At 42.3% G+C, this 25,302-nt stretch overlaps 1 protein-coding gene across 1 annotated transcript in view; it reads right to left on the reverse strand.

Annotated features, from left to right (window-relative positions):
• The window catches only part of thsd7ba (thrombospondin, type I, domain containing 7Ba), a 480,459-nt gene that overhangs the window by 222,930 nt on the left and 232,227 nt on the right, over nt 1-25,302 (reverse strand). Inside the window, exon 8 of the mRNA XM_060930603.1 lies at nt 19,807-19,998. Coding sequence (XP_060786586.1) covers nt 19,807-19,998 — 192 coding nt within the window. The remainder of the gene's footprint in view (nt 1-19,806; nt 19,999-25,302) is intronic.

Here is a 25,302-nt window from a genome sequence, read left to right on the forward strand (position 1 = left end):
GAGTCAGCTAATGTGTGCAGGTGTGACATTGACTAATCCCCTATTTACTTGGTCACTGACTTTTGGCAGATGGTCTCCTCTGTAAAGTCACAGTTATGCTGTATTCTTTCTATTTTTAGCTCATCTGGCCGCAGGCCAGGCCGGATGAGCTTATGTGATCACACATCGTCCGTCCGTCCGTCGTTTGTCCACAATTTCTAAAAATCGGTCCCCTATGGGTCCATGTGGCTACTGCTTATAAATAAAATAGTTTTCTGATCCCACATCCATACAGTAAATATAGCATATATATTTACTGTATGAGGCAGTAGCCACAAAAATGAAACGTAATCCAAAAATGAACAATTAAAAAAAAAAATCACAGAAGGAAAATATACCAAGTGTCTGTACTTTATATTATTCTAATCTTACCTCTTACAGTTTTTGAAACTGAAACCTCTGAACCGAGGCTGACATACTGTATACACGCTGTCACCATGACACAAACTCTTATTTCCTGGAAAAGGCCCAGCGCGAGAGCTCAGTGGGCTCAATAATGTCATGTTGTCTGTTGTTGCCCAAATGAGGACGGTTTCCTTTTTGAGTCTGGTTCCTCTCGAGGTTTCTTCCTCATGTCGTCTGAGGGAGTTTTTCTTTGCCACCGTCGCCACAGGCTTGCTCATTGGGGATAGATTAGGGATAAAATTAGCTCATGTTTTAAGTCATTCAAATTCTGTAAAGCTGCTTTGCGACAATGTTTATTGTTAAAAGCGCGATACAAATAAACTTGACTTAATACTCTTTTTGACAACTTCCTGTAACAACTCAGAAGTGCGTCACATCGACATCACACATGGGACCACTGAACCCTTCAGAATTTTCTATATTTCTCCATAAATATGACCTAAAACATCATCAGATTTTCACACAAGTCCTAAAAGTAGATATAGAGAACCCAGTTAAACAAATGAGACAAAAATATTATACTTGGTCATTTATTTATTGAGGAAAATGATCCAATATTACATATCTGTGAGTGGCAAAAGTATGTGAACTTCTAGGATTAGCAGTTAATTTGAAGGTGAAATTAGAGTCAGGTGTTTTCAATCAATGGGATGACAATCATGTGTGAGTGGGCGAACTGTTTTATTTAAAGAACAGGGATCTATCAAAGTCTGATCTTCACAACACATGTTTGTGGAAGTGTATCATGACACGAACAGAGGAGATTTCTGAGGACCTCAGAAAAAGCGTTGTTGATGCTCATCAGGCTGGAAAAGGTTACAAAACCATCTCTAAAGAGTTTGGACTTCACCAATCCACAGTCAGACAGCCTGTGCACAAATGGAGGAAATTCAAGACCATTGTTACCCTCCCCAGTAGTTGACCAACAAAGATCACTCCAAGAGCAAGGAGTGTAATAGTCGGCGAGGTCACAACAGACCCCAGGGTAACTTCTAAGCAACTGAAGGCCTCTCTCACATTGGCTAATGTTAATGTTCATGAGTCCACCACTCATGAACATTGAACAACAATGGTGTGCATGGCAGGGTTGCAAGGAGAAAGCCATTGCTCTCCAAAAAGAACATTGCTGCTCGTCTGCAGTTTGCTAAAGATCACGTGGACAAGCCAGAAGGCTATTGGAAAAATGTTTTGTGGATGGATGAGACCAAAATAGAAATTTTGGTTAAAATGAGAAGCGTTATGTTTGGAGAAAGGAAAACACTGCATTCCAGCATAAGAACCTTATCCCATCTGTGAAACATGGTGGTGGTAGTATCATGGTTTGGGCCTGTTTTGCTGCATCTGGGCCAGGATGGCTTGCCATCATTGATGGAACAATTAACTCTGAATTACACCAGTGAAATCTAAAGGAAAATGTCAGGACATCTGTCCATGAACTGAATCTCAAGAGAAGGTGGGTCATGCAGCAAGACAACGACCCTAAGCGCACAAGTCGTTCTACCAAAGAATGGTTAAAGAAGAATAGAGTTAATGTTTTGGAATGGCCAAGTCAAAGTCCTGACCTTAATCCAATGGAAATGTTGTAGAAGGACCTGAAGCGAGCAGTTCATGTGAGGAAACCCACCAACATCCCAGAGTTGAAGCTGTTCTGTACGGAGGAACGGGCTAAAATCCCTCCAAGCCGGTGTGCAGGACTGATCAACAGTTACCGGAAATGTTTAGTTGCAATTATTGCTGCACAAAGGGGATCACACCAGATACTGAAAGCAAAGGTTCACATACTTTTGCCACTCACAGATATGTAATATTGGATCTCATCTCATCTCATCTCATTATCTCTAGCCACTTTATCCTTCTACAGGGTCGCAGGCAAGCTGGAGCCTATCCCAGCTGACTACGGGCGAAAGGCAGGGTACACCCTGGACAAGTCGCCAGGTCATCACAGGGCTGACACATAGACACAGACAACCATTCACACTCACATTCACACCTACGCTCAATTTAGAGTCACCAGTTAACCTAACCTGCATGTCTTTGGACTGTGGGGGAAACCGGAGCACCCGGAGGAAACCCACGCGGACACGGGGAGAACATGCAAACTCCGCACAGAAAGGCCCTCGCCGGCCCCGGGGCTCGAACCCAGGACCTTCTTGCTGTGAGGCGACAGCGCTAACCACTACACCACCGTGCCGCCTAATATTGGATCATTTTCCTCAATAAATAAATGACCAAGTATAATATTTTTGTCTCTTTTGTTTAACTGGGTTCTCTTTATCTACTTTTAGGACTTGTGTGAAAATCTGATGATGTTTCAGGTCATACTTATTCAGAAATATAGAAAATTCTAAAGGGTTCACAAACTTTCAAGCACCACTGTATACTTTTCTGGACTTGTTTTGATTGCTCCTTGGTCTTCATGATGCTATTTTCTCAGGTATGTTCTCTCACAAACTCTTCCAGGAACAGGATTATTTATATTGAGATCATTTGACACCGATGTCATGCAGATTGACTCTATTCAGCTTGTTACATGTCTCTGAACTAATTTACTGAGTGGATCTTTTAAATCTCAATTCTTACTTTGTTTTTTTTTTTTTTTTAAATAATGCTGCAAACTATATTGATTTTCCCTGCTTCACTATGATGGACTATTTTGGATTGATTCCATCCATCCATCATTATGTATTCTGCTTATCTGTCAGGGTCATGGGGGAAGCTGGAGCCAATCCCAGCTGACTTCAGGTGAGAGGCGAGGTTTACTCTGGGCAGGTCACCAGTCTATCACAAGGCTACAGGAAGACGAACAACCAACCAACCATCACACTCACACTCACATTCACACCTCTGGTGGATTTAGAGAACCCAGTTGCCCTAATCAGCATGTCTTTGGGCTGTAGGAGGAAACCGGAGCACCTGGAGGAACCCCACACAGGCATGAGGAGAACATGTAAACTCCACACAGACAAGACTCAGAACCTTCTTGCTGTGAGGCGACAGTGATAATCACCACACCAAATCCACAAAGATATGCACTTACAGGTAATTATACATTAACGAAAGCATACTTATGAATACTGTTTTCCATTTCTACTAACAGATCCCCCCAAATCCTACATAAGGCACCGTTAATAACCATTAATCTTTCAGAAATCTCATTTCTAATAGTAAGAATGTAAATAAGTACTTGTATTTCTGAATTTATGATGATAGACGAGTGCATCTGACTGTGTAATAACCTTCATGCACTGATTTTGCCAGGTTACAGGTGTGTCTGGGCGGAGCTGAACAGAACCATGACATCACACCTTCATGTTGGTGTAGTTGTTAGCATAAAATATTTGCTAATTATTGAAGATGATGTTGTACTCTCTAGCTCGTAGAAGAGCTTTGCTACTTATGTAATATCAGGTACAGTACATGGTGCCGGAGAGACAGTGACATTAATGTTAGTGTCAGCTAAGCTAACTTCATCACCTGCTCATGTTACAATAGTGTTTCAAACTTCATTTTTGTGCTACACTGATCAAATTTAACCTAAGCTCCACTCTTGAAGAATCAGGATGTGTTTTTGTCACTGATGAGGACAGAAACATGATACGGCTGATGAAACATGTACAAGTACACTTTGTTCAGGGATAAACTCTGTAATTCTATCACAGAGGCTGCAGAACCCGGCGATGTGCAGCGCAGGATTAGTGCCTTGATTTATTTCTGTCCTTTTTCTTTAATTAAAAGTGATTCCAAATGCCATGTGCCCTTGGAGTCAAGGACACTCTATTGACATTCAGTTTCAGCACACGGTGCGTTAAGTGGCCCAGAACACGCCATAATGAATCCAGCACAGATCGGTCGAATATTAATAAGGGATTGTCTAACTAATAAGACTCAGCAGACTGTGTGTGTGTGTGTGTGTGTGCGTGTGTGTGTGTGTGTGTGTGAATATTCATATTCATGTGTGAACTGCAGACTAGTACATGCTTTATGATTAATCATACAGGTGCTATTTTAACTGTGCCAGTAGGACTACAGGGATCTGGGAATAAAACATACTGGGGACATAGGGTACTGGGAACATAGCATACTGGGTACATAGGGTACTGGGAACATAACCTAGTGGGAACATAGGGTACTGGGAACATAGGGACCTGGGAACACAGAGTACTGGGGACACAGAGTACTGGCGACATAACTTGCTGGGTACATAGGGACCTGGGAACATAACATGCTGGGTACATAGGGACCTGGGAACATAGGGTACTGGGAACAAAGAGTAATGGGTATATAGAGTACTGGGAACATAGGGTACTGGGAACATAGGGGCCTGGGAACACAGAGTACTGGGGACACAGAGTACTGGGGACACAGAGTACTGGGGACATAACTTGCTGGGTACATAGGGACCTGGGAACATAGGGTACTGGCAGCATAACATGCTGGGTACATAGGGACCTGGGAACATAGGGTACTGGGAACAAAGAGTAATGGGTATATAGAGTACTGGGAACATAGGGTACTGGGAACATAGGGGCCTGGGAACACAGAGTACTGGGGACACAGAGTACTGGGGACATAACTTGCTGGGTACATAGGGACCTGGGAACATAGGGTACTGGCAGCATAACATGCTGGGTACATAGGGACCTGGGAACATAGAGTACTGGGAACATAGGGTACTAGGAACATAGAGTCCTGGGAACATAGAGTACTGGCAGCATAACATGCTGGGTACATAGGGACCTGGAAACAGGGTACTGGGAACATAGAGTAATGGGTACATAGAGTACTGGGACCATAGGGTACTGGGAACATAGGGTACTGGCAGCATAACATACTGGGTACATAGGGACCTGGGAACATAGGGTACTGGGAACATAGGGTACTGGGAACATAGAGTACTGGGAACATAGAGTACTGGCAGCATAACATGTACCCAGGGACATAGGGACCTGGGAACACAGAGTACTGGGAACATAGGATACTGGGAACATAGGGGCCTGGGAACACAGCATACTGGGAACATAGAGTACTGGGAACACAGAGTACTGAGGACACAGAGTACTGGGGACATAACTTGCTGGGTACATAGGGACCTGGGAACATAGGGTACTGGGAACATAGGGTACTGGGAACATAGAGTACTGGCAGCATAACATGCTAGGTACATAGGGATCTGGGAACACAGAATACTGGGAACATAGGGGCCTGGGAACACAGAGTACTGGGAACACAGAGTCCTGGGAACACAGAGTACAGGGGACATAACTTTCTGGGTACATAGGGACCTGGGAACATAGGGTACTGGCAGCATAACATGATGGGTACATAGGGACCTGGGAACATAGGGACCTGGGAACATAGAGTACTGGCAGCATAACATGCTGGGTACATATGGACCTGGGAACATAGGGACCTGTGAACATAGAGTACTGGCAGCATAACATGCTGGGTACATATGGACCTGGGAACATAGGTTACTGGGAACATAGGGTACTGGCAGCATAATATGTTGAGTACATAGGGACCTGGGAACATAGGGTACTGGGAACATAGAGTACTGGCAGCATAACATGCTGGGTACATAGGGACCTGGGAACATAGGGACCTGTGAACATAGAGTACTGGCAGCATAACATGCTGGGTACATATGGACCTGGGAACATAGGGTACTGGGAACATAGGGTACTGGCAGCATAACATGTTGAGTACATAGGGACCTGGGAACATAGAGTACTGAGAACATACACAGCAAATTCTTCAGTGTTGAATTAACACCCAGAATGTTTATCTTGGTCCAATTGGACCAATATAAACACTCTGCGTGTTAATTCAACACTGGGGAATTTGCTGTGTAGGGTACTGGCAGCATAACATGCTGGGTACATAGGGACCTGGGAACATAGGGTACTGGAAACATAGGGTACTGGCAGCATAACATGCTGGGTACATAGGGACCTGGGAACATAGAGTACTGGGAACATAGGGTACTGGGTACATAGAGTGCTGGGAACATAGGGTACTGGCAGCATAACATGCTGGGTACATAGGGACCTGGAAACATAGAGTACTGGCAGCAAATTCCCCAGTGTTGAATTCACACTTTCAGAGTTCATTTGTGTCCAATTGGACACATACCATATAAACACAGTAGGGTGTTAAATCAACACTCTGGGTGTTAATTCAACACTGGGGATTTTGCTGTGTGGGAGCATAAGGCACTAGGGACATAGGGTACTGGGAACATAACATACTGGAGAAAGTTTGGAGAAATAACCAGTATAAGGAAATTTGAAATAACGTGTATCGTTATTATGACCTTTAAATTTTTTTCACATTAGGCTCTGATTTGGATTTATTGAGAAACTCTTTAAAAGCTTTGTCAATTCTGTAAGATGGAAATAAAGTGTGTTTAAGGATATCTGGATGTTTACTTCAATCTTTGTGAAAACATGTAGAAGTGTTTTTAATTTTTAAAGGTCCTGTCTATCAGTGTGCGGATTAAACCAATTTTATAACAGAAAGGAGTGAAACTAAATAAATTAGTTGAAAGACCTTTGTAAGTATTTTTGTGAAAGATAGAAAAAAATACAATCACAAGAAGAATTATCAACCAACACGGCTAAAAAAGGATTTTTTTCAAAATTACATTTTATGTTCAGATGTTCAGAGTTTATAAAATCAAAGACCATGGCGTCTTGTTCACTGTTAAACAAACAAAAGTTATCATCAACATATCGTCTACAAAATAAAACATCACAGTGATTATAATTATTAACCCATGATTCCTTATGAGAACCAAGAAAAAAAGTTTTGCCAAAATTGTTGCTAAAGGTGAGCCCATAGTTACACCATCAATTTGATCATTAATGTGTCACGCCACGGGATTTTTGTACCAGATTATCTGTTTACAGAATGCATAGAAACGGCATTGAAAAGCACACAACATTTTTCACTGTTTGTTTTCGCTGGCTGATCCAGTAACTATCAACGAATAATCACCTCAATAGCGCCCCTACAGGATACATTTACCACTTTTAACATCATCCACGACTGTGTTGGACTGAGGCTGGTTCTAGAGGACTTGAGACAGGAACTCGTTTTAAATGACTACCGTGTAGTTCCTGTCCAGAACCGGAAATGAGTCAACGTTTGACAGCATCCATTCATTGTCCATGTCCTGACTGGTTCTGAGTCGTGGTCTCTATGTTTTCAGCACTGCATGTTCAGAGGTCAGAAAGGGGCACTTTCACACTAAAGGTTGCCTTAAAAGTCCCAAAAACAATTGAAAATGAACTTCAATGTAATGCAAAAATCCATCCTGAATTCCATAGAATACATATTGGGTAACATGTACCTCAAGTATCAAGGCTACAAGTCATTTCAAATTCCAAAATTTATTAGTTTTAACATAGCAGGAAGGTAAAATTCACAAATTTGGATTTTTTTACATTATCATTCAGATTTAAGCCTAATTAGTGGATTGGGTCCCCTACATTCCACCTAATTATTGCAGAGATGTTAATGGAACAAAGAGACACCAAAATATCCATCAATGGTGGACATATTTTGGAAAATCTAGTTTTTGGTGAATTTTTTTAGTCTATTTTAGGAGTCACTTCACATATCAATAGAGCTAGAAATGAGAAATAGGTCCAGGAAATCAGCTAAAATGCCTTTTTAGAAAGATACACCAATCTGGTAGGTGACTAGAAAATTTCAACTTCATACTGTATCTACTTTCCAGTCACCGCGCAAATCAAATCAAGTCACAAAATCCATATTTCTGTTTAGGAGAGGACAGCATGTTTAACATCACTTTTCAAATGAAAAATTACTCAGGAAAACTATGGCAACAATTTTGAATATGTTTTCTGATTGAAAAAAGAACCTTTTGCACAGTTTCTTGGACCATTATATTATTTCTTAGACCTTTACAATAATGAAGGTTTATTTATCCTTATTATCCTAAAAGTACTTAACATATAAGTTAGCAATTTACATCCAAAAACACCTGGAGCCACAAATTTCATATGTTAAACTATGCATTTGATGAGAGCAAACATTTAACATCTAGTCAGTGAGAGAGAATAGTGTTAATAGTGTTGGGAGTCTTGGGCATTTGTTCAGGAGAGGACATTTTTCTTTAAAGCTTAATTTTCTCAGAAAATTAACCAATATTGTAACCTGGGCACATTTACATCCAAATTATTTGACTTGTCTGACCGACAGGTCTTTGTTTGTACTAGTACTAGTCCCCAGATGGTAACTTTGAGGTGAAAGTTCTTTCTCAAATTGCCACCTAGTTCAATCTCAGAAGTTCCTCATCTGTCTATTCTCGCTTTCCTACACATCAGTAGAAAAACCTGTCAAGAAGGCCTAATGCTACAAAAACTTAACTTTTTATCAAATAACAATGAACAACACATACAGTGGTGCTTGAAAGTTTGTGAACCCTTTAGAATTTTCTATATTTCTGCATAAATATGACCTAAAACATCATCAGATTTTCACACAAGTCCAAAAAGTAGATAAAGAGAACCCAGTTAAACAAATGAGACAAAAATATTATACTTGGTCATTTATTTATTGAGGAAAATGATCCAATATTACATATCTGTGAATGGCAAAAGTATGTGAACTTCTAGGATTAGCAGTTAATTTGAAGGTGAAATTAGAGTCAGGTGTTTTCAATCAATGGGATGACAATCAGGTGTGAGTGGGCACCCTGTTTTATTTAAAGAACAGGGATCTATCAAAGTCTGATCTTCACAACACACGTTTGTGGAAGTGTATCATGGCACGAACAAAGGAGATTTCTGAGGACCTCAGAAAAAGTGTTGTTGATGCTCATCAGGCTGGAAAAGATTACAAAACCATGTCTAAAGAGTTTGGACTCCACCAATCTGCAGTCAGACAGACTGTGTACAAATGGAGGAAATTCAAGACCATTGTTACCCTCCCCAGGAGTGGTCAACCAACAAAGATCACTCCAAGAGCAAGGCATGTAAAAGTCAGCGAGGTCACAAAGGACCCCAGGGTAACTTCTAAGCAACTGAAGGCCTCTCTCACATTGGCGAATGTTAATGTTCATGAGTCCACCATCAGGATAACACTGAACAACAATGGTGTGCATGGTAGGGTTGCAAGGAGAAAGCCACTGCTCTCCAAAAAGAACACTGCTGCTCATCTGGAGTTTGCTAAAGATCATGTGGACAAGCCAGAAGGCTATTGGAAAAATGTTTTGTGGGTGGATGAGACCAAAATAGGACTTTTTGTTTTAAATGAGAAGTGTTATGTTTGGAGGAAGGAAAACACTACATTCCAGCATAAGAACCTTATCCCATCTGTGAAACATGGTGGTGGTAGTATCCTGGTTTGGGTCCATTTTGCTGTATTTGGGCCAGGACAGCTTGCCATCATTGATGGAACAATGAATTCTGAATTATACCAGCGAATTCTAAAGGAAAATGTCAGGACATCTGTCCATGAACTGAATCTCAAGAGAAGGTGGGTCATGCAGCAAGACAACGACCCTAAGCACACAAGTCGTTCTACCAAAGAATGGTTAAAGAAGAATAAAGTTAATGTTTTGGAATGGCCAAGTCAAAGTCCTGACCTTAATCCAATGGAAATGTTGTGGAAGGACCTGAAGCGAGCAGTTCATGTGCGGAAACCCACCAACATCCCAGAGGTGAAGCTGTTCTGTACGGAGGAACGGGCTAAAATTCCTCCAAGCCGGTGTGCAGGACTGATCAACAATTACCGGAAACGTTTAGTTGCAGTTATTGCTGCATAAGGGGGTCACACCAGATACTGAAAGCAAAGGTTCACATACTTTTGCCACTCACAGATATGTAATATTGGATCATTTTCCTCAATAAATAAATGACCAAGTATAATATTTTTGTCTCATTTGTTTAACTGGGTTCTCTTTATCTACTTTTCAGACTTGTGTGAAAATCTGATGATGTTTTAGGTCATATTTATGCAGAAATATAGAAAATTCTAAAGGGTTCAGAAACTTTCAAGCACCACTGTAACAGTGAAACACAACAACACCAAAACTATGCCTACTTATTTTCCAATGGCCATAATTGAACATGAAATTCCCATGAACACAGAATGCCTGATCTGAAAGTCCTGGTCGTCTACAAAATCTATTCATTTCATACACGCTATGCCTCTTTAGCATTGGACTGACATTATCAACATCAACTTTCACTTAACATGGCTAAACAAGAACCAAAATGCTAACAGTAAAACTATGAAACAACAACAATACATTGGTCCTACCAATGACTACATTCAAACAGATCATGATACAATGTATCAATTTTGGTCTTCTACCTGTTTACTGTTTACACTTAAACTGTACCAATGCACCCAATGACCTTAGAATGAACCCATAAGGCACTTTTTTGCAGGGCCAGGTTTGCTGCCTGAGTTGTTTGGTGCATGAAGTGCATTGTGTAACGCAGTACAAAATATGCCTATTATGATATTAAATATCCTGTTCTGGAGAGGACATCCCCTTTAACAACATTTTTATGTAAATGTATCTCAACCATGCATTTGAATGCGATAGTTTCTCATTGGTTTTATATTGTTGGGCCCTAATTAATCCAGTAAGAATATTTCTCCATAAAACTGAGGTAAGTTTTACAGATTATCCTAAGTTCTGGAGAGGACAGATTTTTAACGCAGATTCTACATCAGGATTTCGAATAGCTGAAAAACTCACTACCTGCTTAATAACAGTTCAAATTGAAAATGAGGTGAAAACAGTGATGAAAAACAATTTCTTAAATGTTATTCTAGACTGATAATGCACAACACATTATCAGTTACTCATGTTGTTCAGGAAAGGACAATCACTTTATTTGTTTTAACACGGAATGCCATGATTCAGTTAAATCACCATAGCGGTCAAACGAATTTACCGATTTTCATGAAATTTGGAATGGACATTTCTTGACTCACCCCCTATATAAGGAAGCAGCATGCTCAGCCATGCATGGGACAGAAATTATTTAATACTCAATGCAATATTTTAAAATTTAATTTGGGACTGCAGATTCTGTCAAAAACATGTTAAAAATGGCTAATATTTCCACAATAATGATAGGATGGAAGAACCACTGACTGTGTAGCTTCTTTCCGACCCTCAGACAAAAACAGTGAACAAAAATGATACATTATGTCACATTTAGTTTACTTTTATGACCCTAGAAGCTAAACTTGAAAAAGGCAACCTTTGGTGTGAAAGTGCCCAAAGAATAAAAACACATTTTATGACTGACTCTCTCATATCAACAACAGTTCTAGCTGTGTTGGTAACATGTTGTCCAGGTTAAAGTTGGTCCCATGTTAGAAAAAGAATATTGGCAACTAATACCTGCCTACCTACCGGAGCAACCTCAGTTGGACATCATTGTCCATACTTCTCCATAATTCATGGTCTGCAATTGCTTTTTGTCTTTCCGTTGCTTATTGGATCAGGGGATGGGATCTTTCTGAAATTTCATGGTTCTATCTAACTAGAGCTGGAATGCCTGTCCATTGTCAATAAATCAATCCTTTGCACAGCCATCATTGTTCTCTGTACCAGAACATCTGCTTGTTGATGAGTGCTATAGGAACTACTGTTTACCCATGAAGAATAAACAGGTGTTTTATCAAGGTTTACTCCTCTAGACCACGAGTTGGCCTAGTGGTTTGCATGTCTGCCTCTCGACCTGGAGATCACGAGTTCTGCTCATGGTTGGGTCATACCAAAGACCATCATACAAATGGTACCATCTGGCAAGGCACACTGCAATACAGATGTGAGTAGGGAAGTCAAACTCTTGTGGTTACCAGAGGACCCGACCCCCACTGTAACCCTAGCTGTATAGGCGAGAGGCTGAAGGCTATCAAAACAGAGATTGGCATCACACCCATATGCTTTCAAGAGTTGGTTCATACTAGGACAGGAGACTGCCTACCTGGGAAGACCAGATTCTGGTGTGAGAGGGACTTTGACTTTTTTGACTCCTCTAGATCTACTGTGTCCTGTTCCAGACAGGGGCACCTCGTGCAGGATGTGGCTCTTCGCCATGTACAGGCTGAGAGCTTGCCAGTAACTTTGCCGGTAGAATACCACCCCCATCTCCTGGGATACAGGTAGATCTGATATAAAACCGCCACCATTAAAGATTTGCTTGTGGTACGTGTCACACAACCCCTGCTTACTTCAGCTGATCTATACCACTCTTAGCTCCCGTGGTCTATATACTGTAGAATTGGTAATAGACTAATATTCTGGCATCACTGGTACAGTGCCAAAAATGAATTTGGCATGGTGCTAACCAATCAATGAGGCATCAAATTAAATAACTGATAGCTCTTTTGCAAATCCAGAGTAAAAGTCCTGTCATTCTGGCCCAGAAATGCACTTTAGACCGAGCTGAAATATCATGGACATTTTGAAGGCTTACATGATTTCAAGCCAGATTTACAGTCACTTCCCTCAGTCCAATTTTCACTTTGGTGTGTGTTTCCTGCATACCGAGGCTTGGGATAATGGTGTAATGCCACAGGTAGAACTCACAATCCATAATCTGAGCATCTGGTATGAAAATCTGGTGGACTGACACAAAGATTACCATCAAAAAGAAAAGGAATTTCGGCCACAGCAAATGAAAATAACTTATTTGGGTCTGTTTTCTGAATCGGAAAATTTGGATTATGTTTGAAAATCAAGTCAACGGCAATATTTATAGTTTCATCAAAAGGAATATTTGTAAAAAGACTTTCCACATCAAAAGATATAAGGAATAACACATTCCTTTAAATTAAAGCTAGACTGTCTTTCAGATTTTTCACGTTTAGGTCATAAACAGAATTTTCCCCAACACACAATTATTTTTGTTTAGTGACTAAAAGCTACTGGATTTGAATCACAGACTTCCAATTTTATTAGATTTTTTTAAGAAAATAGAACAATTAATGAATTTATCTCCACATGTCCCTCAATTCTCCTCTATTTTTTCCTGCTTCACCATGACCCAATTCAAGATCCTACATCATGAATCACGTGGTGGGCTTTCCCCGTTCACGCAAGACATTGTGGGATACAAATTTGAAACAGGAGAGAAAAATGGAGGACGTGAGTGTGCGAATGAAATGTGAAAGACTGACTACAGTAATGGAAAGAAAGCGAGAAGAAAATACATTATGTTATATACGAAGGAAAGGAAACGCAGGACCAAACTAATAAATATTGGCGCTCAGCGAGCACCTCGGTGTGATCAGCTGTTCGTTTAGCGACAGAATGATGGAACTGTCAGTGCACGCTCAAAGGTAAACCTGTAGATGGCAGTAATGCAACACTGTGGATGCCAGCTGCTGTAAAACCCAAAAGAAGAAGAAGAAGAAGGTAAACCTGCGCATGCGCACACGGACTTCCTCTGTCTGCTTGACTGCGCGAAGCGAGCGATTTCATGCACATTATTTGCTTTAATCCACTCAAATTAAATAACTTCCCAGCCACAGAATGGCCTGATATTTTGTGAGATATTACAGAAATAAGCATACCACAATCACCACATTTCAGACGGAACTAAATTTCACCGATTTTATGAAATTGAAAGGTCGATTGCTTTTAATACTCCTGAGCTCTTCAACAAAGGAAAATTAATCCTGAGTAATATAATTATTAGGAAGGAGTGGACTAAGAAGAGAACCGAGATATTTAGCTCATTTGTAATTATACACACCTGCCGAAGATACAATCGGTTGAAATGTTGAAGGCAGATTACTGACTCGTTGTTCATATAACGTAGGTAGACCATAAAATTTAGCTAGTTGCAATCATCGAGGAAAAATATCAGGATAAATTTTATCATCAATGAAGCTTTTGGTTTATAAATTTCTAAAAAATGTTTCTGTGAGTTTGCCTTCGTTAGTAAAAGTCGGATCATTCAGTTTAAAAGCTTAAACTGAGAGTCATCATTAAGGATATTATTACAAGAATCCTGATCTACCTTATGATCTAATACCACTACACCATTCCCTTTGTCAGGTTTGAGGATTATTATATTAGAATTGTTCCTACTAGCCCAAGAGCATTAGCTCAAAATTGAGTCCAACCCGGAACAAATTAGTAACAAGCTGAATTTTTCAGAATATGTTCAGAATACCCTTAGGAATAACATACTAAAAGTCCCCGGGAATCCACCTTGTGCTCTCTGAGAAATTCAAGGTCATTTTGGCGTCCAAAATGGCCGCAGATTGGAGATTTTTCAATATCTCAGGGATAAAACAATATAAATGCAATTAAAATGTTAAATTATATGTTCTCTCATACAAGCAATGCAAATTCACCATTGTGACACAAAATTAAAATTAACCAAGATTACAAGGTCATTAATGTGGAAATTACATGGAATTTGATGGTTGACATGATTGACAGATTAGCTTAGTAGGCTACCTACATACATGAACATAATGTAAGACAACAATTAGACATCAATTTCCTTAATATTTAGTGCATCTTTAAGCTTTGATAAAATATTAAAGGGAAATTAAATTTGAGAACTCTATCTTCTAAAACTACAATGGCAAGCTGTTTCAGTACACTTCTTCAACATTCCGGCAACTTTCATGACAAAAAGGTCTGCCTCAATAAAAGCTCTTGCTTATAAACAATGAGTAGACTTAAACACTTCTCAGTGCCTCAGTTGTAATGCTTGGACCTTTGTTGTACCATCAATGAAGTCGGGAATTTATTCAAGCTTGTTTAAGGGTGGAAAAACGTTAATCTTTGAGTTTCTAGCACCAGTCTTTACTACTAGCAATGCCAGTGTGTTCGGACAAAAAATGACTAAACTCAGCATGACCTTTTAAAAATGACTGAACTCAGCATGACCTTTTAACATGCCATTTTTCATTTTACACCACCAATTTACTTTAATTAATATTAATGAAAATAAGTGCTCCAACCCCTAGTAATTGTGTTTGTTGTTTTGTGAACAGAATAGGATGATACGGAGTGAACGAGTAACCAATGGATCCACACTATACACAAATATACTGTTATAATAATGTGTACATTGTTATTATATAATGTTAATACACAATGTAATTAATACACACATGTTGGAATTTACTCTCCTACCCTACAAAACATATATTCTGACCTTTTAATTGCATTAATATTTTGTTTTGGGCCTGAGATATGGGCAGATCTCCATTTGGCGGCCATTTTGGACGCCATCTTGAATTTCTCAGACAGCACAAGGGGGATTTCCGGGGACTTTTAGTATGTTATTCCTAAAGGTATTCTGAACATATTCTGAAATGTTCAGCTTGTTACTAATTTGTTCCGGGTATAACCCTATTACTCCTGGGCTATACAGAGAATGTGATGTTTCTTGATAATAGGCATATCAGGTGGAAATTCAAATTCAATCCAAATTGCTTGAAACTGATCTCATTGAATTCAGAATTGAATGCAGAACAACAGACTTTTTTTACTTGAGATATTACAAATCAAAGGTTGAAGAAATGGCTTAATTTTTAGAAAACAGCCGTAATATTCTGGATGAGGCTCACATGGTCCGACATGGGCCTCATTAACCAATGAGATCAAATGTTTTTTCTTAATAATGTTTCTATTTTTCAAGACATTTATATGGAAATTGGCAGCACATAGATGGTTGTATACTCAATACAAAGCTTTTAAAAATTAGTAAAAATAAATGATGCAAACTAGCATTTAATTTGTATTAATTATGCTAATTAGGTCAAACGTTAAATCGGTACAGTCAATAAAAAAGTAATAAAGGATTATTTCTAATCTTCTCTTTGTGCTCTGTAGATCTTTGAATTTCTCAGTAGGGCCTACTCGTGTTTATATGAAAGAATATAAATTATTATTTCGATTAATATTCACAGCTTTCAAGATGAACCTTGAAAAAACTGTCTGATCCACATCCAATAAACAATTCACATGAACTCAACTGAAATTGAGGCTCACGTTTCTGACTTCTGTTTTTTTTAAATCTCATTCTGACCACTAATATCTCAATATTTTATATATGTATATTCTAAAATACTTATTTATTTACATGAATCAGTTTGATTTGAAAAACTAAGTAGGTAAAGCTGTGAAAACTCATTTCAAAGTCTCCTTTGAATCAGAACATCAAAAGTAGCAGAGGGAAAATTTTGCTGAATCCTTCATCAGAAACAGTGACAGCGAGAGAACATCCCTATAAAAGTGATCTGATTGATATTCACAAGCAAGCCAGTGGGAAACCGATCAGAAGAGAGAGAGGGAGAGAGAGGGCTTTCCCGTGACTCAAAAAGAAAAGCACCAGCAGTTTCCTGACGTCCTGCGAGCAAGAGTTTTTACTCTGTTGTACCGACTGCAACCTGCCGTTACTCCCAAAGTACTGAACAGACTTTAACCAGATACAGTACATTTCTTTGGAAAGTAGAGATTATAAGCTTTTTAATGATAGAAAATATTCAAGAGTTAAGCAATGACAGATTTGGAAACTTACAGTGGTGCTTGAAAGTTTGTGACCCCTTTAGAATTTTCTATATTTCTGCGTAAATATGACCTAAAACATCATCAGATTTTCACACAAGTCGTAAAAGTAGATAAAGAGAACCCAGTTAAACAAATGAGACAAAAATATTATACTTGGTCATTTATTTATTGAGGAAAATGATCCAATATTACATATCTGTGAGTGGCAAAAGTGTGTGAACCTTTGCTTTCAGTACCTGGTGTGACCCCCTTGTGCAGCAATAACTGCAACTGAACGTTTGCGGTAACTGTTGATCAGTCCTGCACACCGGCTTGGAGGAATTTTAGCCCGTTCCTCCGTACAGAACAGCTTCAACTCTGGGATGTTGGTGGGTTTCCGCACATGAACTGCTCGCTTCAGGTCCTTCCACAACATTTCCATTGGATTAAGGTCAGGACTTTGACTTGGCCATTCCAAAACATTAACTTTATTCTTCTTTAACCATTCTTTGGTAGAACGACTTGTGTGCTTAGGGTCGTTGTCTTGCTGCATGACCCACCTTCTCTTGAGATTCAGTTCATGGACAGATGTCCTGACATTTTCCTTTAGAATTCGCTGGTATAATTCAGAATTCATTGTTCCATCGATGATGGCAAGCCGTCCTGGCCCAGATGCAGCAAAACAGGCCCAAACCATGATACTACCACCACCATGTTTCACAGATGGGATAAGGTTCTTATGCTGGAATGCAGTGTTTTCCTTTCTCCAAACATTACGCTTCTCATTTAAACCAAAAAGTTCTATTTTGGTCTCATCCATCCACAAAACATTTTTCCAATAGCCTTCTGGCTTGTCCACATGATCTTTAGCAAACTGCAGATGAGCAGCAATGTTCTTTTTGGAGAGCGGTGGCTTTCTCCTTGCAACCCTGCCATGCACACCATTGTTGTTCAGTGTTCTCCTGATGGTGGACTCATGAACATTAACATTAGCCAATGTGAGAGAGGCCTTCAGTTGCTTAGAAGTTACCCTGGGGTCCTTTGTGACCTCACCGACTATTCCACGCCTTGCTCTTGGAGTGATCTTTGTTGGTCGACCACTCCTGGGGAGGGTAACAATGGTCTTGAATTTCCTCCATTTGTACACAATCTGTCTGACTGTGGATTGGTGGAGTCCAAACTCTTTAGAGATGGTTTTGTAACCTTTTCCAGCCTGATGAGCATCAACAACACTTTTTCTGAGGTCCTCAGAAATCTCCTTTGTTCGTGCCATGATACACTTCCACAAAAACGTGTTGTGAAGATCAGACTTTGATAGATCCCTGTTCTTTAAATAAAACAGGGTGCCCACTCACACCTGATTGTCATCCCATTGATTGAAAACACCTGACTCTAATTTCATCTTCAAATTAACTGCTAATCCTAGAGGTTCACATACTTTTGCCCCTCACAGATATGTAATATTGGATCATTTTCCTCAATAAATAAATGACCAAGTATAATATTTTTGTATCATTTGTTTAACTGGGTTCTCTTTATCTACTTTTAGGACTTGTGTGACAATCTGATGATGTTTTAGGTCATATTTATGCAGAAATATAGAAAATTCTAAAGGGTTCATGAACATTCAAGCACCACTGTAGATGAGCGTCTGCATGGACATTTTTCGCAGCACGGCCAGCGAGCGTCTGATACGCCTTCTGATATCACTGAACATAGGACGGTAAAAAGAGATGTAGCTCTGTGCAAGATGTGTGATTTCTTGACAGAATTTTTGACAAGAAGATTCTCTTTCATCGTGTCATGGATCTTTTCAAATGAAGCCAGAATGTCAGTCTTGTAGAGAAAAGGAGGTTTGATCGAAAATCCAAGTCTGTTCTTGCAGAGTTCAGCTGGTCATCAGAAAGTTTCACACAAGAGAGATGAGTCACTGCTTCTTGAGGAAAAAAGGCAGAACAGAGTTCCTCATTTGATTTTGAAGTTGCTTACGATGAGTAAGGAGAACCTTATTGATGTTCTTGTCAACATTCTTCTATAGAGATTTCTCGAGGAGTCACCAAACGAGTTGAGAGCATTCTGAGGATGGTTAGCCATCTGACTCGAATTTCTGACTCTCATTCATGAATCAACATACTTAATTCATGCAGAACTAGCTGATAGCAGACACCCCACCCCAGCCCCAAGGCCCACTCAATTCACAGTCGCTCCCAACACCAAGCTGCCACCAGGTACAGACCTACCACGCAGAGAATGGGTCACCCTGAACCAGGAGTCGGCTGGTTCAAAGACCACACACCACGTTTTCCACGAGCGCCCCACCATCCGCCCACCTGAGAACACAATCCGAGACTTGACCAATCCAAACCCCATCACAGTGAGCCGCCTGCAGCGCCTGTCTGAAACTGCACAGCTCCACAGCTGCCTCATGTCCCAGAAGAAGACTAGAAACAGGATTCGAACAACAGTGGGCTTTATGGAAATGGTGTTTTTGGAACACGGGAATATGCGAACATATGATATCCTACAATATCATAAGAATAGTGATCTGTGGACACAGGAAACGCTGCCATTAACATTAAGGCTGACTAAATAGCATTTATTCTGCTTTGTCAGCCTGGTTTTAGTCCATATGCTAGGTAGCTAATGCTAACATGGAGACAGGTTCGTTCACAGTGCAAAGAGAATGAGGAAGAGAACGAGGAAGAGGGAATACGGTACATGGTTTCTATAGTAACAATCAATGACGTTTAGGGTAGAATTTACTTTTTGAAATGATGACCTTTTTAAAATTCCTGCACACTTCCATTCGTGTGTGTGTGTGTGTGTGTGTGTGTGTGTATGTGTGTTACCTTCCCCAGGTAAAGCGAGAACGGTGCATGAGCGACTCTGCCTGCCCTCTGTGTTCTTCTTGACACAGGTCTGAGAACACGGAGACCAATCAGACCAGGAGCTGATCACACAGTCAGCAGGACAGGCCACTTCACAGGCTACCTCCGCAGGGGGCGGGGTTTCCACACAAAGTCCCGCCTCCACAGCCACACCTGTAAAGGTAGAGCTTTACAGTCAGGTCCAGATGTCTGAGTACAAAGGGATTTTATTTCATCAGTGACCCTGTACATCATGTAATTAACATGCATTTACGATAAACACTGAAGAAAGAAAGAAAGAAAGAAAGAAAGAAAGAAAGAAAGAAAGAAAGAAAGAAAGAAAGAAAGAGTCTCTCATTCTCAGTGATGCTCTGAAGCCTGAGTGGAATTTCATTTCTCTGAGTAAAGAGATTAACAGACAAACAACAGCTGCCTCCTGCATTTTAAATTTCATAATCTTATATATTTAATCATTCAGTTAACAGTTTGTCCTTTATTTATCTTTTTTTGAATCATTTATCATCTTACAGTATCTTACAGTTCACTCCTGTGCAATAAGACTCTTTCGTATAAACACACAGGTGATTACTGGAACTCGAGCGCTCTGATTGGTCGAGAGATTCAGACGATTTCTCGATCATCACCTCGAGCGACTCGAAAATAGCGTCCAATCGCTTCGTCACTGTAACTGAGGAAGAATTACAGATAGTGAAAGAAAATGCTGTTCCTAAAAGCACTAAAGATGCTCTGAAGTTTGGTCTAAAACTATTCAAAGCGAAGGTGGAGTTGTGATTTATTTTATCGATTTCAAAACAAAGTATTTTATGTAACTCGGCGTAGATCAGTGACACAAGTCTACGCCGCAAAGTTATTACATTTACATGCCGCTTTTGAAGATTGAAATATATATATATTTTTTAAATAATCACCTGTGTATTAACAATTATCCATCTCAGGCTCAGTGAATAATAACCTCGACTTTATGTCAGTTATTATTCATCCAAATTCACTTCATCTTTGGAGAATAATTGTTACATAACTCTTTTTTTAAACAGTTTTGTGACCGTGAGTTGGCCTAGTGGTGATTGTGTCCGCCTCTAGACTGGGAGATCGCGAGTTCTACTCACAGAAGAAGAAGAAGAAACCTTTATTCGTCACATGCGCACTTCAAGCACAGTGAAACTCATCCTCTGCATTTAACCCATCTGAAGCAGTGAACACACACACACACCCAGAGCAGTGGGCAGCCACGCCAGAGTGCCCGGGGAGCAGTCAGGGGTTCGGTACCTCGCTCAAGGGCACCTCAGCCCAAGGCCGCCCCACGTCAACCTAACAGTCGGGTCATACCAAAGACCATCATAAAAATGGTACTGTACCTACTACCATATGGCAAGGCACGTTGCAATACAGATGCGAGTGGGGAAGTCAAACTCTCGTGGTTACCAGAGGACACGCCCCCCACTGTAACCCTAGCTGTATAGACCCTTCCCACTGACGTCACCGGAAACCGGAAGTAAACAAACCCTGCGCCATATTGGAAGACAACAAACTCGTGATTGGGGGAAATAACGGCAGCACGCGGAATTTAAACCCACGAGGCACTTGATTCATCATAAACCTACAATGGTAAACTTTTGTGCTGTGTTAGGGTTCCAACAAAGCTGATGGGAAAGGTGAAAAGAAGTCTTTCTACAGAATACCAGCTGTGATTGAGACACAAGGGGAGCAAACCAAGGAGCTTTCTGCCAGGAAACAGAGAATAAGTGCATTACTGAGTGTCTGTGAGCAAAGGAGAGCCTGAACGCTGCAACCTCCCTATTGGCTGTTTATTGGCTGTTTGTAAAAATGTATCAATTGTGTTAGGGTTTTGCTGGGATTCGAACCTGGTTCGTTGGTGTGATAATCCAGCAAACCCCCACTAGGCCACCAGGGGGATGACTCAAATGCAGAGGCGTGAGGCGGAAGTAGAAAAAGAATCAAAAGGTTTATTTAAACTATATACACTATATACAGGGCAAAACAAAAGACAAAAAAAAAAACCAAAGAGTATAATCCAAAAGAAAAGCAAAGTGCAAAAATTCAAAAGCTAAGAAGATCAAAAAACACAGTACAAAGGAAACTGGAGATAAACATAACAGCACAAAGACTCCGTGACAAGAGGACTGAACTCAGGGGTATAAATAGACAAACTAATTAAGGACACAGGTGAAGATAATTAGGCAATTAACACAAACACAAAACACAGGAACAGTGGCGGCCTCTAGAGGCCAAAATAAACACGACATGAAAAGGAAATAACAGCGGCCTCTAGAGGCCAAAACAGTCCTAGTCCTAACAGGACCCCCCCCTCTAGGAGCGTCTCCTGACGTTCCCAGGGCGATCCGGATGGGCCGAATGGAAGTCCCGACATAGTTCTTTATCAAGGACATCCCGAGCAGGAACCCAGCAGCGCTCCTCAGGACCATAGCCCTCCCAGTCCACCAGATATTGCAACCCGCCGCGGACCCGGCGGGAGTCAAGCAGGCGATTCACAGTGAACACAGTCTGCCCCTGGAAGATGCGGGGGGGTGGGGGGTTCCTAGGGGCAGGGGCATACGTAGACGTCAGTACGGGCCGTAACAGGGAAACATGGAAAGTGGGGTTGATCCTCAGAGTCCGGGGCAACTGGAGCCGGTAGGAGACAGGGTTCACCCTGCGCACCACCTTGAAGGGGCCAATGTAGCGAGGAGCAAGCTTGCGGTTCTCCACCCGCAGTGGAAGGTCCTTAGTGGACAGCCAAACACGCTGCCCAGGGCGGAAAGCGTGTGCAGGTCTTCTATGGCGGTTGGCCTGAGTCTGGTTGGTTCTGGAGGTCTGTATGAGGGTCTTCCTGACCTTGCTCCAGGTCTTGCGACACCGTCTCACATATTGGTTGACCGAGGGCACCCCCGCGTCCTCCTCCTGGTCCGGGAACAGAGGTGGCTGGAACCCGAATTGGCACTGGAATGGCGACAGCTTGGTGGCCGATGACTGCAGGGTGTTGTGGGCGTACTCCGCCCATGGCAGCCAGGTGCTCCACGATGTCGGGTTATCCATAGCCAGGCCTCGCAGGGTGGTTTCCAGGTCCTGGTTGAGCCTCTCCGTCTGACCATTGGACTGTGGGTGAAACCCAGAGGAGAGGCTGGCAGTGGCTCCGATGACCTTGCAGAACCCGTGCCACACTCGGGAGGAGAACTGGGGCCCTCGGTCTGAGACGATGTCCTGTGGAAGACCAAAGACTCGGAAGACATGATTAAACAAAAGTTTCGCAGTTTCAAGAGCAGAGGGGAGTTTGCACAGTGGTATGAAGCGGCAGGCCTTGGAGAATCTGTCAACTAAGACCAAAATGACCGTGTTACCTTGTGACTCAGGAAGACCCGTGATAAAGTCGACTGCCACGTGGGACCAGGGACGCCGGGGAATGGTCAGAGGATGCAGGAGACCCTGGGGACGCTGTCGTGGGTTCTTGGTTCTGGTGCAAACCTCACAGGACAGGACAAATGACCTTACTTCCTTCTCCATGTTAGGCCACCAGAAGCGTCTTTTCAGGAAGTCCAGGGTCCTCCGAGCTCCCGGGTGGGCGGTGAGAGGGGAAGAGTGACCCCACTGGAGAACCTTGGCCCGGGCTTGATGTGGGACGTACAAGAGGCCTGGTGGCCCCGTCCCAGGACCGGGGTCCTGGCGTTGGGCTCGTCGGACAGCCTCCTCAATACCCCAGCGGACAGGGGCCACAATCCGGGACACAGGGATAATAGGCCCGACTTCATTCTCCCTGTTAGTGGCAGAGAACAGTCTGGACAGTGCGTCAGGTTTGGTGTTCTTGGAGCCGGGGCGGTATGAGAGGGTGAAGTCAAACCGACTGAAAAACAGGGCCCACCTAGCCTGTCGAGGGTTCAGTCTCTTGGCTTGCTGGAGGTACTCCAGGTTCTTGTGGTCAGTCCAAACCAGGAATGGATGTTGTGCTCCCTCCAGCCAGTGCCTCCACTCCTCAAGGGCCAGTTTGACCGCTAGCAGTTCTCGATCCCCCACATCGTACCGGGACTCAGCAGGACTCAGGCGGTGGGAGAAGTAAGCGCAGGGGTGCAGCTTTCCTTCCGAACGTTGAGAGAGCACCGCGCCGACACCACTGTCCGAGGCGTCCACCTCCACGATGAATGGTTGGGAGGTGTCCGGGAGAACCAGAATGGGTGCCATGCAGAAGCGGTCCTTGAGGTCTTTGAACGCCTTTTCTGCCTGAGGAGACCAGCCATAAGATCCACCTGTCCCTTTGGTGAGGTCTGACATGGGTGCTGCCACAGAACTGAAGTTCCTGATGAACTTGCGGTAGAAGTTAGCGAATCCTAAGAACCGCTGAACCTCCTTAACGGACTTGGGAGTAGGCCAATCCCGGACGGCCAGGGTCTTGGCAGGGTCCATTTGGAGTTGGCCTGTCCGTACAATAAATCCCAGAAAGGAGACCTCGGGAACATGAAATTCGCATTTCTGGGCCTTGGCGAACAGATTGTTCTGTAGCAGCCTCTGGAGAACCTGGCGGACATGGTGGCGGTGCTCCTGCATGGTCTTGGAAAAGATAAGGATGTCGTCGAGGTAGACAAAAACGTATAGGTTAATCATGTCCCTTAAGACGTCGTTGATTAGGGCCTGAAAAACAGCTGGTGCGTTGGTGAGTCCGAAGGGCATCACCTGGTATTCGTAGTGCCCAGACGGGGTGTTAAAGGCAGTCTTCCACTCGTCTCCCTGTCGGATACGGATGAGGTGGTATGCGTTCCGTAGGTCCAACTTGGTGAAGACGGTGGCGCCTTGGAGCAGGTCGAAAGCTGTGGACATCAGCGGAAGGGGATATCGGTTGCGCACAGTGATCTTATTCAGGCCCCTGTAATCAATACATGGTCGGAGCCCCCCATCCTTCTTGCCGACAAAGAAGAAGCCGGCTCCAGCAGGTGAAGTGGAGGGTCGAATAAACCCAGAGACCAGGGCATCTTTGAGGTATTCTTCCATGGCCTTGCGTTCTGGCTGAGAGAGTGAAAACAGTCTGCCACGAGGAGGGGTAGTCCCAGGGAGCAAGTCGATGGCACAGTCGTAGGCCCGGTGCGGAGGAAGAACGGCGGCCCTGCTCTTGCTGAATACCTCCTTGAGATCCCAGTACTCTGTGGGAACTTGAGATAACTCGGTGAGATCAGGGGGCTCGGCAGGAGACACAGGAGAGCTAGAGAGCAGACAAGAGGCATGGCATGCAGGGCCCCATTCCACAACCTGGCTTGTTACCCAGTCTATGCGAGGGTTGTGGCGAGTAAGCCAAGGAAGGCCTAGAATAACTGGGAACTCAGGTGAAGGAATCAGGTGCAGGGATATTTCTTCCTTGTGACCTTGAGACTGGAGGAAGACTGGAGAAGTAACTTGAGTGACTCTTCCATCACCTAACGCTTGGCCATCGAGGGCAGACACAGACAGTGGGACTTC

The sequence above is a fragment of the Neoarius graeffei genome, chromosome 9 (genome assembly GCF_027579695.1).
Source record: "Neoarius graeffei isolate fNeoGra1 chromosome 9, fNeoGra1.pri, whole genome shotgun sequence".
NCBI lineage: Eukaryota > Metazoa > Chordata > Actinopteri > Siluriformes > Ariidae > Neoarius > Neoarius graeffei.